Source organism: Herpailurus yagouaroundi, unplaced genomic scaffold (assembly GCF_014898765.1).
Source record: "Herpailurus yagouaroundi ecotype Mexico unplaced genomic scaffold, PumYag 203, whole genome shotgun sequence".
Classification (NCBI taxonomy): Eukaryota; Metazoa; Chordata; class Mammalia; order Carnivora; family Felidae; genus Herpailurus; species Herpailurus yagouaroundi.
Window position 1 is genome coordinate 23179239 of NW_024412434.1, and position 19821 is coordinate 23199059.

At 42.1% G+C, this 19821-nt stretch overlaps 1 protein-coding gene across 3 annotated transcripts in view; it reads right to left on the reverse strand.

Moving 5' to 3' along the window:
- The window catches only part of DHTKD1 (dehydrogenase E1 and transketolase domain containing 1), a 52266-nt gene that overhangs the window by 10169 nt on the left and 22276 nt on the right, over nucleotides 1-19821 (reverse strand). For 2 of the 3 annotated variants that reach the window (XM_040451449.1, XM_040451452.1), the window contains 7 exons: nucleotides 17366-17635; nucleotides 12768-12939; nucleotides 11544-11742; nucleotides 9152-9464; nucleotides 7819-7903; nucleotides 6955-7094; nucleotides 955-1105 (listed from right to left, as the gene is read on the reverse strand). In XM_040451449.1, coding sequence (XP_040307383.1) covers nucleotides 955-1105; nucleotides 6955-7094; nucleotides 7819-7903; nucleotides 9152-9464; nucleotides 11544-11742; nucleotides 12768-12939; nucleotides 17366-17635 — 1330 coding nt within the window. The remainder of the gene's footprint in view (nucleotides 1-954; nucleotides 1106-6954; nucleotides 7095-7818; nucleotides 7904-9151; nucleotides 9465-11543; nucleotides 11743-12767; nucleotides 12940-17365; nucleotides 17636-19821) is intronic. The other variant, XM_040451451.1, reaches the window with a different exon arrangement.

The following is a 19821-nucleotide window of genomic DNA, read 5'->3' on the forward strand; positions in this document are numbered from 1 at the left end:
AAAACAAAACAAAACAAAACAAAACAAAACAAAACAAAACAAAACAAGGGGTGCCCAGGCAGCTCAGTCAGTTAAGCCTCTGACTCTTTGGCTCAGGTCATAATGTCATGGTTTCATGAGTTCGAGCCCTAGGTCGGGCTCTGTGTTGACAGTGCAGAGCCTACCTAGGATTCTCTCTCTCCCCCCGCCCCCGCCCCTCTCTCTACCCCTCCTCCACTCACACTGTCTCTGTCTCTTTCAAAATAAATAAACTTAAAAAAAATTTTTTTAAACACAAAACAAAAAAATAAAGATGTCCCACTACCAGCTTTCAGATAGTTGAACATCCTTGGGTTGAGGGAAGTGGATTTTCTTTTCTTTCTTTCTTTCTTTTTCTAATATTTTTATTTAATTTTGAGACAGAGAGACAGAGACAGAGCATAAGCGGGGGAGGGGCAGAGGGAGAGAATCCGAAGCAGGCTCCAGGCTCTGAGCTGTGACATGGGTCTCGAACTTATAAACTGCAAGATCATGACCTGAGCCGAGGTCAAAAGCTCAACTGACTGAGCCACCCAGGCACCCCGAGGGAAGTGGATTTTCAAGGCTGCCATTCACTCTGACCACAAATCTCTACTATGTCCCCACTGCCTGCTTGGTATTCATGTCACAGGTATGCAACATGCCCCAAGTGCAGACCGCAAAGTCAAACTACCAAGGAGCTGGCAGGTACATGCCCTTCTCCCTACAGCCAAGCACACTGCCCTGGAGAAAGTGCTGCCTGTACAGTGACCGAGTGGCCCCTAGCCCTCCAGCAGCTTCTGTAACCATCCAATAGCTGCCATGCCCCAGGAGATGGCAGTGCAGCCCCTAACTCTCCTGAGGGGCTGTGGTACAGCAGTTATGGCCCCGTCTCATTCATGTTTCCCCACGAGGCTGGTGCTATGCACCATTCCACATGCATTTGCTGACACCCACCTCCAGAGATGAACGTGTCAAAGATGATCTGAGCACCATTGAAGAAATCGCCAAACTGAGCCTCCCAGATGGGCAGTAACCTGGGGCTTTCGATGCTCATCCCATATTCAAATCCCAGGACAGCCTCTTCTGACAGCGGGCTGTTGCTGATCTAATTAATACAAAGGAAGAGAACAGAAACACGGTCATTGCAAGGAAAGCTGGGGACATAGATCAGTCAAGGTAAAGCGTCACAAACCTCTCAAAAAGGAGGAAAGGCACAGAAGGGAGCTTTCCTTCCAGTTATCTCCTCATTTCTGGAGAAAGGACATCGACTGCCCCCTGTGAGTGACGCATGTGGGGGAAGGTGGCACAAGGAAAGGGGGAGAAGAATGCAACGTGGGCAGTAAAGGCAATCTTTAAGGATAAGCAAAATTAATTTCTTAGATGATCTACCTTGATTGGTTAGAGTAAAACTGTATCATACAAGCTTTTAAAAAACATATCACAAAGCAAAGGGGGGAAAGTTACCAAAAGAAGGCCTACCTTTGGTTAGAATCCATTATTCTAATATCCTATCTGCACAATAAATCAAAAGAACCGTCACAGCATGTTAAGATAAAAAAGAAAAGCAGAACACAAAATTAGATCTCTGAGGGGGCAAAAGAGGACAATTAAACGCAACGTGATTCTACCCAGTCGTATGACCACATGGGTGGATCTAGAGGGTACGATGCTAAGTGAAACAAGTCAGACAGAGATGGACAAAAACTATATGATTGTGCTTAAGAGAAACAAAAAGACAAACAAAAGTGGAAACAGACCCATAAACACAGAGAACAAACTGGTGATTGTGGAAGGAGGAGGAGCGGGGAATGGGCAAAATGGGTGGAAGAGTGTGGGAAGTACAGACTTCCAGCCATGGAATGAGTAAGTCACAGGGATGGAAGGTACAGCATAGGGAGCATCATCAATGATATTGTAATAGCGTTGTTAGGTGACAGACGGTAGCTACACTTGTGAGCAATGCATAACACAAATAGACCTGTCAAACCACTATGTTGTACACCTGAAACTAACACAACGTTGTGTGTCAACTATACTTCAATTTAAAAAGTAATAAAATAGGGGCACCTGTGTGGCTCAGTCGGTTGTGTCTGACTCTTGATTGCAGCTCAGGTCATGATCTCACCATTTGTGGGAATTTTACCCTTTAAGCTAGTAGCGTCTAGCTTCTGTTCTCACTGCTCCACTAAAATAGCTGTACGTGAAGTCAACTCTTGACTTTCCAGTGGCTAAATCCAATGGCCATGTTATTCTTCCTCATATTTGACTTCTTTCTTCTTCAGGTCATGACACAGTGACTCCCTGTTCTCCTCCTCCTCTGGATTCTCTCTAGGGAAATACTTTTCCCCTGCCAGCCCCTTAGAAGCTGTTTTTCCCAGGACCCTCTCCCTTGGCTCTCTTCCCATTCTGCTCTCTCCCAGGGAGATTCTCCCACCCTTGTGGTTTCAATCACTTCACCCTGATGATGTCCAAACCTATATCTCAAGATCAGATTCCTTCATTAAGTCCAGACATACATATCCAATTGCCTTTCTGTAATGGACAGAAACTTGTATGTTATTCAGCCACCTCAAAGTCAAATGTTCAAAACTGAATCCATCAGCTTTCCTTACCAAACCTGTTCCCCCTCTTTATATTTGGGTGAGTATCACCATCATATAGCAATTGTCCAAGTCAGGAAGCCAAGAGATAAGCGAGACTAGTCTTCCTCACTCCCTCCATCTACCACTAAGTCCCATAGCTGTTGTTTGGTAAATGTTCTCAAATCTGGTCCCATCTTCTGTCTGCACTGCTATTGCCCTCATTCAGGTCCATGTGATTTCCTGCCTAGACTATTGAGAAGCCTCCTTAGAAATTGTCCTATTATGGGGCACCTGGGTGGCTCAGTCGGTTGAGTGTCTAACTTTGGCTCGGATCATGATCTCATGGTTCGTGGGTTCGAGTCCCATGTCAGGATTTGTGCTGACAGCACAGAGCCTGCTTTGGATTCTCTGTCTCCCTCTCCCTTTGCCCCTCCCCACTCATGCTGTCTCTTAAAAATAAATAAACATTAAAAAATTGTTTTAAAGAAAAAAAGAAATTGTCCTATTATACCTCAATAAAGCTGGGTGGATACACCATCTGAAGTTCTCATCCATCTTCAGCTTCCAAAGTACCATGGGGAGGGTTCTTTCTGATACAAAAATCTGATCACCTGTTCAAAATTCCTCCATGGTTTCCTGTTTACATAACATTCCGAGTCTTTCACAAGGTGGGGAGTCTAGCCAGTCTCCTCTTCCTGACTCCTGTTTCCACTTTGCAACTTAACCTCCAGTCACATGAAGCTATTTGTAGGTCCTGTCTTCTCACTTCACAGGCTTTGTAGGTATTATGGTGTCCACCTGGAATGTTCTCTCTATAGGCATCAGACTAGGCAACTCCTCATGTCCTTCCAGGCCCAGTTCAAATCTGTCTTCCCCTCCCAAGGTTTTCCTGACTTCCCAAGCAGATTCTCTGCACCTTCTCCTAAGCATTCATTGTCATTTGTACTCATGTATACACATATCTACTTTCATTTCTTGGATTTATTAATCCCTTTATTTATTCCAAAACATACTTGAGATGGCTCATAAATATATATGATGTACAATGTGATGATGTAAATGTACATAGAAAGAAGATAAAGATTGAGACACAGAATAAAGGGGAAAGACAGCCTGGTGGCTTACAGTCACCAGAGGTCAGTGGCCTCCACCTCTTCCTGGGAGCCATTACTGACAGAAGAATGTGGCTCAATTGCAGAATTCACGGTACACACACCATAGAGACAAACCACTGCTCAGTCAACTCAGTCAGTACCAGGACCAGTACCAAGAGCAAGCAGGAGTTCCTCCCAGGGTCCTTCATATAAAGGACATGGTTTTAATAGAGAAAAAAACTGAGGGTTGCTGGAGGGGTTGTGGGAGAGGGGATGGGCTAAATGGGTAAGGGGCATTAAGGCATCTACTCCTGAAATCATTGCTTCACTGTATACTAACTAATTTGGGTGTAAATTTTTAAAAATAAAGTTAAATTATAAAAAAATAAATTTAAAAAAAGAAACAAAAGAAATGAACAAATAGAAAAAGACACACACAAAAACAGACTATTAAAGAAGAAACTAGTGGTAACCAGTTTTTGCCACTTGTAAAAACTGGTTTTACCAGTGGGGCATGGTTTTACCAGTGGGGGATGCGTGAAGTAGGTGAAGGGAATTAAGAGTACACTGATCTAAGATTAGTTGGCCATACATTTGTGGGTCCACTTCTGGAGTCTCTATTCTATTCCATTGGTCTATGTGTCTGTTTTTGTGCCAATACCATGCTGTCTTGATGATTACAGCTTTGTAGTAGAGGCTAAAGTCTGGGATTGTGATGCCTCCTGCTTTGGTTTCCTTCTTCAATATTTCTTTGGCTATTCGGGGTCGTTTGTGTTTCCATACAAATTTTAGGATTGCTTGTTCTAGCTTCAAGAAGAATGCTGGTGCGATTTTGATTGGGATTGCATTGAATGTGTAGATTGCTTTGGGTAGTATTGACATTTTAACAATATTTATTCTTCTAATCCGTGAGCATGGAATGTTTTCCCATTTCTTTTCTTCAATTTCCTTCATAAGTTTTCTATAGTTTTCAGCACACAGATCTTTTACATCTTTGGTTAGGTTTATTCCTAGGTATTTTATGATTCTTGGTGAAATTGTGAATGGGATCAGTTTCTTTATTTCTCTTTCTGTTGTTTCATTATTGGTGTATAAAAATGCAACCGATTTCTGTACATTAATTTTGTATCCTGCGACTTTGCTGAATTCATGTATCAGTTCTAACAGACTTTTGGTGGAGTCTGTCAGGTTTTGCATGTAGAGTATCACGTCGTCTGCAAACAGCGAAAGTTTGACTTCATCTTTGCCAATTTTGATGCCTTTGATTCCTTTTGTTGTCTGATCGCTGATGCTAGCACTTCCAACACCATGTTAAACAACAGCAGTGAGAGTGGACATCCCTGTCGTGTTCCTGATCTCAGGGGGAAAGCTCTCAGTTTTTCCCCATTGAGGATGATATTAGCTGTTGGCTTTTCATAAACGGCTTTTATGATGTTTAAGTATTTTCTTTCTATCCCGACTTTCTCAAGGGTTTTTATTAAGAAAGGATGCTGTATTTTGTCAAATGCTTTTTCTGCATCCATAGACAGAATCATACGGTTCTTATTTTTTCTTTTATTAATGTCATGCATCATATTAATTGATTTGCAAAAGAATATCCAATGGAAAAAAGACAGTCTCTTTAACAAATGGTGCTGGGAGAACTGGAAAGCAACATGCAGAAGATTGAAACTAGACCACTTTCTTACACCATTCACAAAAACAAACTCAAAATGGATGAAGGACCTGAATGTGAGACAGGAAACCATCAAAACCCTAAAGGAGAAAGCAGGAAAAAACCTCTCTGACCTCAGCTGCAGCATTTTCTTACTCGACACATCTCCAAAGGCAAGGGAATTAAAAGCAAAAATGAACTACTGGGACCTCATTAAGATAAAACGCTTCTGCACAGCAAAGGAAACAATCAACAAAACTAAAAGGCAACCAACGGAATGGGAAAAGATATTTGCAAATGACATATCGGACAAAGGGCTACTATCCAAAATCTATAAAGAGCTCACCAAACTCCACACCCGAAAAACAAATAATCCAGTGAAGAAACGGGCAGAACACATGAATAGACACTTCTGTAAAGAAGACATCCAGATGGCCAACAGGCACATGAAAAGATGCTCAACGTCACTCCTCATCAGGGAAATACAAATCAAAACCACACTCAGATACCACCTCACGCCAGTCAGAGTGGCTAAAATGAACAAATCAGGAGACTATAGACGCTGGCGAGGACGTGGAGAAACAGGAACCCTCTTGCACTGTTGGTGGGAATGCAAACTGGTACAGCTGCTCTGGAATAGCACTGCTAGGAATTTACCCAAGGGATCCAGGAGTGCTGATGCATAGGGGCACTTGTACCCCAAAGTTTCTAGCAGCACTTTCAACAATAACCAAATTATGGAAAGAGCCTAAATGTCCATCAACTGACGAATGGATAAAGAAGATGTGGTTTATATATACAATGGAATACTACTTGGCAATGAGAAAGAATGAAATCTGGCCATTTGTAACAATGTGATGGAACAGGGAGGGTATTATGCTAAGTGAAATAAGTCAGGCAGAGAAAGACCGATACCATATGTTTTCATTCATATGTGGATCCTGAGAAACTTAACACAAGACCATGGGGGAGGGGAAGGGGGAAACAAAAGTTACAGAGAGGGAAGGAGGCAAACCATAAGAGACTCTTAAAAACTGAGAACTGAGGGTTGATGGGGGGTAAGGGAGAGAGGAAAGTGGGTGATGGGCATCGAGGAGGGCACCTGTTGGGATGATCACTGGGTATTGTATGGACACCAATTTGACAATAAATTATATTTAATAATAAAAAAAGATACACTAGATGAGCACTGGGTGATGTATGAAAGTGCTGAATCCCTATATTGTACACCTGAAACTAATAAAACACCATGTTAACGATACTGGAATTTTTTTTAATTTTTTAATGTTTTTATTTATTTCTGAGAGAGAGAGAGAGAGAGAGAGAGAGAGAGAGAGCGAGCAGGGGAGGGGCAGAGAGAGAATGGGAGTCACAGAATCTGAAGCAGGCTCCAGGCTCTGAGCTGTCAGCACAGAGCCCGACACGGGCTCGAACTCCTGAACTGCGAGATAATGATCTGAGCTGAAGTCAGACACCCAACCAACCGAGCCACCCAGGTGCCCCTAAATTTTTTTTTTAAACGATTGAACCCAAAGTTGCTGACATCTGTTTCTAGCTGCTTTAAGAATCCTGTAACTATAATTATCAGCACCTTGGTTTTACAATAGACACTAAGACATCCTACCTCTAGAAACCCTTTCTGATTTGGGTCCATATGGTTCAGAGGGATATAGGTGTCATCGGTGTTCTGGCAAACAACCATGGCGTGCCTCTGACTAAAAGTTCCACGGCCGACATCTTGCCCACTCAGACGGACATTAAAACCTTAAGCAAGCAAGGAGAAAAAAACAAAAAAAAACAGATTCCCATGAATAACCTAAGTATTAAAACACATGGTGATGCTGAATTCTTACACATCAGTTCATTCTGAGAATTTCCCTTAGCAATAGATTAACCACATTAAAATATACCTGTTCTGGGGCACCTGGGTGGCTCAGTCAGTTAAGTGTCCAACTTCGGCTTGGGTCATGACCTCACAGTTCATGGATTCAAGCCCCAAGTGGGGCTCTGTGCTGAAAGCTGGGATCCTGAAGCCTGCTTTGGATTCTGTGTCTCCCTTTCTCTCTCTGCCCCTCCCCTGCTCACACTGTCTCTCTCTCTCTCAAAAATAATAAACATTAAAAAAATTATAAAAAAATAAAATATATCTGCCCTATATTCAAAAGTCTGTGTAAGGCAAGATCACACAAGAGTCATTGCTTGCCCTACAATGTTTGGAGGAAAGTATCTTTCCAATTCATCCAGCACAGGGCCCTTTGTTTCCTAGCAAGAAATGTTCTATAGTCTATTCTTTGATGAAGGTCACCAACACGACTTATCCTGAAGATTAAATAATATTGTCAAAGAAGAAAAGCTAACACATTTTAGAACCTCTCTAGTTACTGAAAACAATTGGAGATAGTTTTACTCAGACCTGCAAGGGTCACATACATCAAGTGTCATATAAAGCAATTCCTACCAGCTGTGCAACTAAACAGAAATGTCTTACCCTGAGCAAGTAATGAGCCCAAGGCAAGAGCTTCTGCCGTAGCCCAGTCTAATTTTGTTCCATCCATCACTTTCTCCAGTCTGGACTGCAAAAAACAGAAGCAGAGGGAAAAAAAGACACTTTTAACAGTCTATACCCTTTTCCACACTGAGTTCACAAAATGTAATGCAACAACAGTATGGATCAAAATTATAATGTTATATTAAAACAGAAAGTGCAGAAGGGAAAGATGAGAGTAAGATAGCAATTATAGGTTTTCAAACAGGCAAAACTAGCAGGCACTCAGGTTAGTGGTTAGGCCTGTGCACAATGGAGAGGAGACGGCACCAGGGAGGGCACGCAGAGAACTGTGCTTGTAATATTCAATTTCTTCACCTGGATGGTAAGTACACAGATTATTTTAAGAATCTCTGTACCTATAATAAAAGCCTAGGGGTGCCTGGGTGGCTCAGTCGGTTAAGCGTCCAACTCTTGATTTCAGCTCAGGTCATGATCTCACGGTTGTGAGATCAAGTGCCAAGTGGGGCCCTGCACTGACAGCAAGAAGCCTGCTTTGGATTCTCTCTCTCTCTCTCTCTCTCTCTCTCTCTCTCTCTCTCTCTCTCTGACTCTCTGAGTGTGATGCTTGCTCACACACTCTCTCTCTCTCTCTCTCTCTCTCAAAATAAATAAATAAGCATTTAAAATAAATTAAAAAACTGGAAACGAAGTAAGCATCTCAAAATCATTCAGAGGACAAAGTGCCTCTATCCAAGTTTAAGAAAGACGAAGGCCTTTGACTTTTGCTCCCTCACTTTGAGCATGCAGAATCCCACGTTCCAGGAAATTCCCGAGTCCCAGGCAAACCAAAGTTTCAATCTATCTTTAACGTGAGACAATATGTAAGAAACATCAACGTGTGTAAGGGCAAATGGTTGCCTTTGGGGGTATGTTTGTTGATGTGTACTTATTTTTATTCAAGCTGGCCCCCAAAATGAAAGTGTTTTCTGCTCACTAGTCAGAGAAATCAAAACAGGTATTTCTGTCCTGTATTTTTGATAATGTGCATGTAGTGCGTGTACATGTATTAAACATGTATGAATGAGTAAGTAAATCGAGGAAAATGAGAAGTAGACAAAACCTGAATGGAATATCAGTACCAGAACCTGTTTGTGTATACAAAGGAAAGAAGAGAGAAAAGAGCACAAGTAGACAAATCTGACTTAAGAGAGCATCACTACCAAAATGCAATAAATGTCAAATTCATTAGCTGAACCGAAAAGACCAGATCAACACCAATTTCTTTGCTGCACAAGACAAACAAACAACAACCGGAAATTATAATGCTCCCTACCTGAACGTACATCTTCAGAAGGTGACTGTGCATGTGGAGTCCCTCCGGCACTTCCACGGACTTCCCACCAATAAATCGCAGGAGGTCTAGGGGCACACCAGTGTTCCAGGTTGTAATGGAAGCCTCCGGCTGGACCAGGCCCTGCCAGTGAGCCTGCAGGTTGGTGGCCGAGGGGCTATAGTGGGCCATGTTAGTTAAATGGTCATTTAACTTTGCATAGTAGGAGGTTTTGATATCCGACACCTCTTCCTCGGTCATGAGTCCGTTGGCAATAAGGTGCTCTGCATAGGTGTCTGGGATGCTCTTCCGGGCTCTGTCCAAGAGAGAGGAGAGAAAAGTCAATCGGGTTTGTAAAAACCAAAGCGTGACAGATACACTAGTTGTCCAGGGTATCACAGAGCCACGTCACTATAACAAGGCACACAGGAAATGTTCAGGAACTGGATAGAAGGGGTGGTTGTACTACGTTGTCAATGTACTAAATGCCTCTGAATTGTTCACTTTAAAATGATCCATTTTATGGGCCACCTGGGTGGCTCGGTTGGTTAAGCATCCGACTTCAGCTCAGGTCATGATCTCACGGTTTGTGAGTTCAAGCCCCACGTCAGGCTCTGGGCTGACAGCTCAGAGCCTGGAACCTGCTTCAGATTCTGTGTCTCCCCTACTCTCTGCCCCTCCCCCACTTGTGCTCTGTCTCTCAAAAATAAAAAAATGTAAAATAAACAAATAAATAAAATAAAAATAAAATGATCCATTTTAGGGGTGCCTGGGTGGCTTAGTCGGTTAAGTGTTCGACTTCAGCTCAGGTAATGATCCAGCTCGATGAATTTGAGCCCCGTGTCAGGATCTGTGCTGACAGCATGGAGCCTGGAATCTGCTTCGGATTCTGTGTCTCCCTCTCTCTGCCCCTCCCCTGCTCATGCTCTGTCTCTGTCTTTCAAAAAATAAATGAACATTAGAAAAATTAAAATAAATAAAATAAAAAATAAAATGATCCATTTTATGTTATGTACCTTTCACTCCAATGCATTATTTTTTTTTAAGGCAATGGTGAGTAACAACTTCTTGCAGGCAAGCAAAAAAATAAGATTCATCTTTAGAAGCTTTTATCTACATCAAGGTAGAAATAATTAGTAGAGTTTTTCTATGAATTGGTACATTCTGGAAAGTTATTTACAAGACTGACCTACATTGTCTTACCACTTTATTTCAAACACTATTGAACTCAAAGTCACCAACATCTGTTTCAGGTGGCTTTAATAATCCGGAAACTATAATAATCAGTATCTCGGTTATACAACAATAATAATGCCAATCTATGCTCAAGTAATACTTTAAACAACAAATCTTGCTCACATATTTTATCATATTTAATCATGACAAAAGTGACAGATGGACTGGATAGATTTTTTTTTTTTTTTTTTTTTAATGGGGCCTTGAGCCACATCTGGTCACTCAGCAGCTAAATTCAAAGCTAAACAGAGAACCCAGATTTGTTCTTCCAAGAGCAGGGTGCTACCTCTGACCAGAAAGACCTATGAAGTGTCACCAAATTTCTTTCTCTACTTTAATTTATATCTATGAGGAAATAAAGTGGGGGAGGGGGTTCTATTGTACTTTCTAGTATCAAAAAAGGAAATTCCAAAGGAACAGGTTCCCCTCCATCTCATTAACTTTCTGTCTCAATGCTGTCCAAGAGAAATGCAGAGCCAGCCAACATGTAATTAAAAATCTCTTAGTGGTCATGTTAGAAAAGGTTAAAATTAAACGGGTGGAATGAATTTTAATGACATATTTAATTCAGTTTCCTCAAAATATAGTCACTTTAATACTTTATCAACATAAAAATTCTTATTGAGATAGTTTACATTCTTTTTTTCAAGGTCTTTGGAATCTGGTGTGTTCATTACACTCACAACCCATCTCCAGCAGGAATGGCCACATTTCAAGTGTTCAGTAGCCATGTATGGTAGTGGCTTCCATATTGGACAGCAGAGTTCTCTAGGTTCCTTAAAATCCATCATGTTGCCTCTTGCTGAGGCACCACGTGAATCACAGAGGATCTATTTCTGATCCTGTCAGTGACAAACTAAGTAGCTTCGGGCTAAGGGCTCTGCCCCAGTCTTCCTGCCTCAGTGAGATTGGTAAGTTGCCTTCATTTATTCATAGAGTAAACGTGTGGAGTTTGAAGACTCTGGGGAGCTTTCCCGGGATCCGTAGGATGATCATCCCAGTTTGCTCAGGACTACCCCAGTTTCAGTCCTGAAAGTTTCATGTTCCAGGCAACCCAGGGAGTTGGTCGCCCTACTTCAGAGTGTCTAATAAAAATAATTTTAAAAAATGCAAGCCCTATGGGAGTAAGGGGATCTTCAACAAAGATTTATAAGTATACCTGATGATTTTGTACATGACTGGATTTGTGAAGAAGGGCTCATCCAGCTCATTGTGGCCCCACTGCCTGTAGCATAACAAGTCAACAATCACATCCTTCCGGAACTGGCGCTGGTATTCAAAAGCCAGTTGTGTGGCCCGAACCACTTCTTCTGGGCTGTCTCCATTGACATGGATGATGGCACAGCCCACAAGCTTCCCTGAGGCAGAGAAGACAGATGAAGCTGGCTAGCCAACCCCAAAGGACATTAGCCCACCTCCAAGTCCTCTTGCCTGCGTGGGGAGGCAGCCCACATACTCAGAGATGATTTGGCTGGGCTGTTAAGAACCCACACTTTGGAGTCCAGCTGATAGGAAAGAGGTCATGTCCTAGCTCTGTGACTCATTCTGTGACCTTAGTAAAGTTATGAATCTCAGTTTTCTCATCTATAAAACTGGGATAATAGCTCCTATACCTCCTGGTGATGTTGTAAAGATTCCCTGAGTTACTGCATATAAAGTGCTGAAGAGTGCCTGGTATGTAATAACTGCTATTTATTTTGTTAATGTCATTGTTACTGTACCTTTCCTCCTGAGATAAAAGGGTCATTAAAGGATGGATCCTAAAAAAAAATTGATTTTCTTCAAAGAAAAGACCTACAATGTGCTTCCAGTATCTTTGTCAAACTAATCACAAAACATTCACATAGATAGCCCCAAAAGGCATCCAGGCCAGGGGCTGGGTGCAAAAACGCAATAGTTCCTACCATCTAACAATTCAGGTAACTCTGTGAATTGGGGGATGGGTTTAAAAAAAAGCCCTGCCTTTCTCTTAATATTGCTAATTTCCAGGGTAGAACAAGTCAACTTTGCTTCTTTGTATCTGATTTCTAACCAAGACCCCTTAGCCAAATTCAATATCATTCTTGACTAAGGTCTTGGGCACCCTGGATCTGAATCTCCTAAAGATGAGTACCCTGGTGTTGTACTAATTGTGTTGATCTTTGGTTTCCATGACAGCATTCAACTGGATATCTGGGCAATTTGAGATGGCACCCTTTGTGTTTCCCTCTTGTTTCACCTCTTCGGATTCAAAGGTCACACTCAGATTTTAAAGGAATATGGATACCACTGTTGGTGACTACTAACCATATCTGACCCCAAATTTAAAACAGGGTAACCAGGGAAGCTTACTGTTCCTAGTGAACTAGATGTTTCTCTAGAGATGCCTCCCTACGTCACATACCGATATCACTGCAGTATAAGGAAGACCTCCCTCTTTCTGCAGGAGTGGTGTAACCCAGCTGGTTATTGACAATCAGATGGACACTCCCACCAATTCTGAAATGTGGGAGATTAGACAGCGTAAATGTTTCGGGAACAATCCCCTGACCACAGAAAGAAGCATCACCGTGAACCTAAATCATAGACGAGAAAACAAGAAAATGAACATAAGAGGTGGAGAAATTTATGTATCCAGTTTGGAATAAATTGTTTTCAAATAATAACAGGAGTAAAAACAACCACGCTCTCACTGCTCTCCTGCCCTCCTAAAAATCTGCTGGTTCCGTACAGGACTTTCTAGGATGGTTAGGCTGATCTCAAGTTGGTTTCAAAGCCCCTTTACCTCTTGTAGCCACTGCCAATTGATCTATTCTTTCACCCCCACATTGTCACTCACATGCATCACTTCTAATATACCTATCAACATTCTAGAACATACAGCAGCACCACAGAAGGAAGGACTATCAGCAGTACTGAAGGAAAATCAGCTCCAGTACAGTTTTCATGAAGACAGCTTGCAAAACATGAGGAACAGTGCATAGCTTTGAACTCTCTCTCTCTTCCCCAATCATCCTGCCCCTGAAAAGAGACAGTACGCAGCTCACATCACCTAATCCCCACTGGCTGTGTTGGCCACACCGTGAACACAAAGAGGTGGGGGGAGGGAGATACGACAGCAAAGACAGGAGGCATGGGGGAAAGTATATCACAGGTAATTGAAAGGATGCTTTGAGGAAACAACAAAATACTATCACACAACATCTGAAATGTGCTATTCTCCCAGCACATCTGAAGTCTGTTAGATCACGACATCATCACAAAACCTGATAGATGGAAAGTAGTAGATGAAAGGGGAGATCATTTTCACAGAAGTTGAAAGCAAATAACAAGGGAATTATAGATCTTAGAAGATCTTAGAAGAAGATATGAGTTCTACTGACTTCAGGCTACAAGGTGATTATCTGTGACATCAACATGTTATACACCTTAAATTGACATAATGCTGTTGTCAAATATATTGCAATAAAAAAAATAAATAAAAGTCTAGTATCATAAACAGTCAAAATGCTGAACTAAAGAATAAAAGTGGCGCCTGGGTGGCTCAATTGGTTAAGTGTCTGACTTTGGCTCAGGTCATGATCTCACAGTTTGTGAGTTCAAGCCCTGCATCAGGCTCTGCACTGACAGCTTGGAGCCTGCTTCAGATTCTGTGTCTCCCTCTTCTTCTGCCCCTTCTCCGCTTGTACTCTGTCTCTCTCTCTCTCTCTAAAAAATAAACAAACATTTAAGAATAAGTAATCTGGGGGACCCGGGTGGCTCAGTCGCTTGAGCGTCCAACTGTGTTTTTTTTGTTACTTTTTTAAAGTTTATTTATTTATTTTGAGAGAGAGAGAGCGTGTGCACGCGCGCATGAGTGGGGGAGGGGCAGAGAAAGAGAATCCCAAGCAGGCTCCATACTGTTAGCATGGAGCCTGATGCAGGGCTCAAACTCACGAAACTACGAGATCATGACCTGAGCCCAAAACCAAGAATCAGACGCTTAACTGACTGAGCCACCCAGGCACCCCTAGCATCCAACTCTTGATTTTGGCTCCGGTCATGATCCCAGGGTCAGGTTCCTCACTGAGTGTGGAGGATGCTTAAGATTCTCTCTCTCTTTCTCTCTCCTTCTGCCCCTCTCTCCTGCTCGCACTGTCTCTCTCACTCTCTCTAAAATAAAATATGATATGTCCTAACTGAAGGTAACCACTGGGCTCTAATAAGAATAGAAGTAAAAGACCTAAATATAAATGAAGAAAGAATACCTTGAAGTACATTTTTTAAAAGGACATTGACAATGTCCTTAAAATAGTCATTTTTTTAAATGTAAGTAGAATATTTTGGCTAAGAAAGGAAGCACTCCTTGGCTTTAGTGAAATTTCCAGGTCCCGCCTTCGTTTGGCTAGGGTGTATAGGGATGACTCCCATTTTGGAGTCATCTATACCTACTAATAACACACCCTTCCATTATCTCCACAGCATTAATCCCCTCAACAACCAGGTGGGGGCCAGGTAAGGAAGTCACTACTGTCCTTTTTACAGAGGAAGAAACCAAGTCTCACAAAGAGTGTATACTTCACATTGGACTAGATCCTGGGCCTTCTGTGTTTTTTCTACTTATGTCTCCACCCCTCCAAGCCTTTCTCCTGGATCAAGGAAGTTGTTATGTCCATGTTCTCATTTAATTCTCAGAACACGATGAGGAATATAATACACTCCCATTTTTCTATGAGATTCAGAGAACTACCATAACAGAACCAAGCACACCAAGCCAGAAAGCAGCAAAGCCAGGATTTGAACACATCTTCTCGGTTCCACAGTCTTTGCCTCTTCTATACCACGCCACACTGTCAAGTCCAACCCTAGGGCCAGGGGCTCCTGGCATCTGAGCACTCCTCCTTGCCCATGGGATTTCTTGGGGGTAATGATATAAGAGGAGTCCACTGGGGTGCCTGGGTGGCTCAATCAGTTAAGTGTCTGACTCTTGATTTTGGCTCAGGATGTGATCTCATGGTCTTGAGATGAATCCCTGAGTTGGGCTCCCAGCTGAGCGTGGTGCCTGCTTGGGACTCCCTCTCTCTCTTTTTTCCCTCTCTCTCTCCCTCTGCTCCTCCCCTGCTCACCTGCGCATGCGCGCGCGCGCTCTCTCTCTCTCTCTCTCTCTCAGAAAAAAAGAAAAAAGGAAAGAATTTCAGTAAAGCAAGGAAGATGTGTACTTCTTCTGCTCCTTTACAAAAATGTTACACTAGAGACATCAATAAGAACATAACATCTGGTGTCAACTATACTCAAAGAAAAAAATTTTGGGGGGTACCTAGGTGGCTCAGTCACCTTGATTCTGGCTCAAGTCATGATCTCACAGTTGTGAGATCTAGTCCCAAGCTGGCCATGGAGCCTGCTTAAGATTCTCTCTCCCCCTCTCTCTGCCCCTCCCCTGCTCACCCATGCACGCACACACATTCTCTCTCTCTCTCAAAAAAAAAAATTTTTTTTTAAAGTAACATAACATCTGCTCATAACTTGCATCAATTTATCCTGGTCTTCGGATTCACGGCACTAAGGCACACAGGTATCATCTGTTAATTTTATTTTCTTCTTAAATCAGAAGAGAAACCACCCCACTATGCTGCGTATAGCTTTTTGGGAGTGAGGGTCCATAAACACAAACAAATGCTGGATGAGGTGGAAGCTACATAGCCAAAGATGGCCAGGGGGTTTGGACACACACAGATCACAGATGACAATCTACTTTCACCAGGTTTGGGACCAAAATAAACAGAAGAGGTCAGGCAGATAAAGTAGCATCCAGAAGCTCACCCACCATGATTTTATAGGCTCCAAATTTAGAGTTCCCACAAGAAATCAGCACAGCAGGACACGTACAGACACAGCAGGGCAAGTGATTTGGGAACACAAAATAGACAAAAGAGGGAAGTTTCCTATCACTTTGAAGAAAATGTTGGGGTGCCAGCATGGCTCAGTCACTTAAGTGTCTGATTTTGGCTCAGGTTATAATCTCGCGGTTTGTGAGTTTGAGCCCCGCGTTGGGTTCTATGATGACAGCTTGGAGCCTGGAGCCTGCTTTGAATTCTGTCTCCCTCTCTCTGTGCTCCTCCCCCACTCTCTCTCTCTCTCTCTTTCTCAAAAATAAATAAAGTGTCATTTTCATCTCTTGTTTCTGAAGTCCATGTTAAGACTTGCTAATGTGAATGACTAAAATATTTTACAGTATCCTGAATTAAGTCGAGCAAAAGGTAAAGAGAATGGCTAACAATGTAAGATTTCCATTTTGAAAAACTATGTCATTGTCAAATGCAATGCTGCATGCCCTCAATTTACTTACTACAAGTTTCTGGCCCATGAAAAATTAACATGAATAAGATAAAGTTGTTACTTGTATATGCAGCCAAATATTCTCCTGCCTTACAGATGTACCTATTTCTATAGGGTTTAGAGACTCAGCCACTGATACCGAGAATTAATTACTGCCCGGTAGTTAAAGGTTCATATTTAAATGAATACTCATAGGGGAAAAAAAAATGTGATCCACAGTCTGAACATCTAGGCTGTCAGGTTACAAAAAACTGAAACAAGAGCCACACTAATGAGATGTATGGGTTGCCTTAATGCCAAAGACCTTCATTTTAAAACAAACAAGCAAGCTAACAAACTAAATCCAGACTCTTACAGCCTTGTTCCATATATGGATACTATGTAGTTTCCCAGAGGGCCATATTTTCAGAGAAGTTCTGACATCTGTCCTCTGAAAAGCATCAGGGATACTAGTCAATACCTCCCGAAATAACTCATAAGAGAGAAATAAACACAGTGAAATCTCAGTTGAGATGAGACCTCATATCTGCTGTTAATTTTAAAAACAAGCCCGGAATCTTCGTTTACCAGAAGTTCATCTCAATTTCATCTTGGATGTCTACCATCTCCTTTCAGAACTACCAAGCTGGGCTTCCCTTCTTCCCGGTCCCCCCACCCTCTGGCCTCACTTCCTGAAGCTACAAGTACCTGTAAGCAAATGACTTTGTCCCCAGGCTGAGCCGAACTGTCTGGAGAGTAGTCCCCATCCTGTCTAGACTGCTGCCTTCCCCGAGTCTTCCCGACAGCCACGGGGTTGACAGCTTCCAGGTGTGAGGGGTTTGGCAGCATCGTCACATGGAGGGGATGGTGCGCGCCGAAGTCCAGGTCAACCGAGGAGGTCAAGTGAGATAGGACATCACCGGTGGCTGAAACATCTTCTGGAAATTCACTTAAGCCTCGCATTTTACGGAACATCAGCTATTATGAATAAACATACAAGAAAAAATGTCTTTTATAACAATGGACAGCAGGGAAGAGATGGCTAGTTTAAATCATACAATTAAAAAATAATTAAAAAAACATTTTCTGTACATGCTTGTGTATTATTACCATGTATTAAACAAACTTTTTTTTTTTCAACGTTTATTTATTTTTGGGACAGAGAGAGACAGAGCATGAACGGGGGAGGGGCAGAGAGAGAGGGAGACACAGAATCGGAAACAGGCTCCAGGCTCCGAGCCATCAGCCCAGAGCCTGATGCGGGGCTCGAACCCACGGACCGCGAGATCGTGACCTGGCTGAAGTCGGACGTTAAACAAACTTTTAACTGCTCAAATGCACAGAACTATTTGAAGATCTTCATAATCAAATGAAGTACCAACAGTTTTTGATTTGGTTTGCTTTATTTTTTTTTTAATTCTTTTTACTTATTTTTGAGCGAGCACAAGCAGAGGAGGGGCAGAGAGAGGGGGACAGAGGATCAGAAGCAGGCTCTGCATTGACAGCAGAGAGCCGAATGTGGGGTTTGAACTCAGGAACCGTGAGATCATGACCTGAGGTGAAGTCAGGCACCCAACCAACTGAGCCACTCAGGTGCCCCTATTTATTTATTTAGAGAGAAAGAGAGAGAGAGATATCAGGGGAACGGCAGAGAGAGGGAGAGAGAGAGAATCCCAAGCGGGCTCCTCACCCGATCTCACAAACTGTGAGATCACACATGACCTGAGCCGAGATCAAGAGCCAAACACCTAACCGACTGAGCCACCCAGGAACCCCTGAAGTAACAACACTTTCAGAAGAGCCTAACATGACAGACGTGTAGATGATAAGTTAGACATGTAGATGATAAGTTAGGCAGTAAAATGTTAGATAGTAAGTCACCTCTACCTTGCCATAAGCAAAATGATTTTTTCTTGAATACACCTGTTAGAATATATTTTCCAAAAGAATTTTGTATGAATCTTGTTAAAGGTACACAGGAAAATGGCAGAATAGAACTTAATCCCATTTAGACACAAGATAACATGCACTGATCAGCTCAAATCACACCTAAAAAAACCTCTACTGTCTGATTCTCAAAGGACTTCTTTGCATACATTCTCTGACTTCATTTTCATAGTCTACCACAAGATACATGTTACTACCCATTTTAAAAATGCACAAGCTAAAAAAAAAAAAAATGCACAAGCTAGGAGTTAAGATGGCAGAGGAGGAGGGTGACCCCAAGCTTGCCTCCTCCCTGGAATAGCTAGATAAATATGAAATTATTCTGAACGCCCAAGAAATCAACTAGAAGTTTTAGAGAACAAAGCTGAACATCTACAGACAGAAAAAAATGACCCATGGAATAATTCAAGCAAAAATTTGAAAAGAAAAAAATTAAATATTTATGATTTTACATTTAATATTTATTTATTGTTGAGAGAGAGTCAGACAGAGTGTGAGCAGGGCAGGTGCAGAGAGAGGAGACACAGAATCTGAAGCAGGCTCCAGGCTCCGAGCTGTCAGCACAGAGCCCAATGCAGGGCTCAAACTCCTGGACCGTGAAACTATGACCTGAGCTGAAGTCGGACATTCAACCGACTGAGCCACCCAGGTGCCCCTTTATGATTTTACATTTTAAAAAATGCACAAACAAGAGAAATTAACTAAATTGTTAAAGGTCCTTGGCTGCTAAGTAACAAAGCTGGGTCTCAAGCCAAGACAGTTACCAAAGACAACATGTTATTCTCAATTATCCAAATTGTTTGAGTGACCCAAAAGCTTCTTACTGACCAATTTACAAACAGGAACACCCATACTCACACAGTGTGGGTACATATGTGTTTCTCACAAATACGCTCATTTATAATTCAGCATCTTGGAGTCATTTTTTTGTGATATTTTTGGGAATGTAATTTTTGGTTTAGGGATTTCTGCATGTATTTAAGCACATCTGTCAATCACTTTGTCATCGTCTGCCTTTTCTAAAGTCTCCGTCTTTTAAAAGCAGATTATCAATCTCTCAGCATCAGAAAAACTGAGGTATGAGTAGTAGTGGTAAAGCTGGGCCCCAAACATGGCGTCATGTATACTTTCCAATGATGTAATGATGATACATCCTTCCATGGGCTCCATTCACTCCATTAACTTTCACAGTCCCTTTAACACATATAATTACTTTT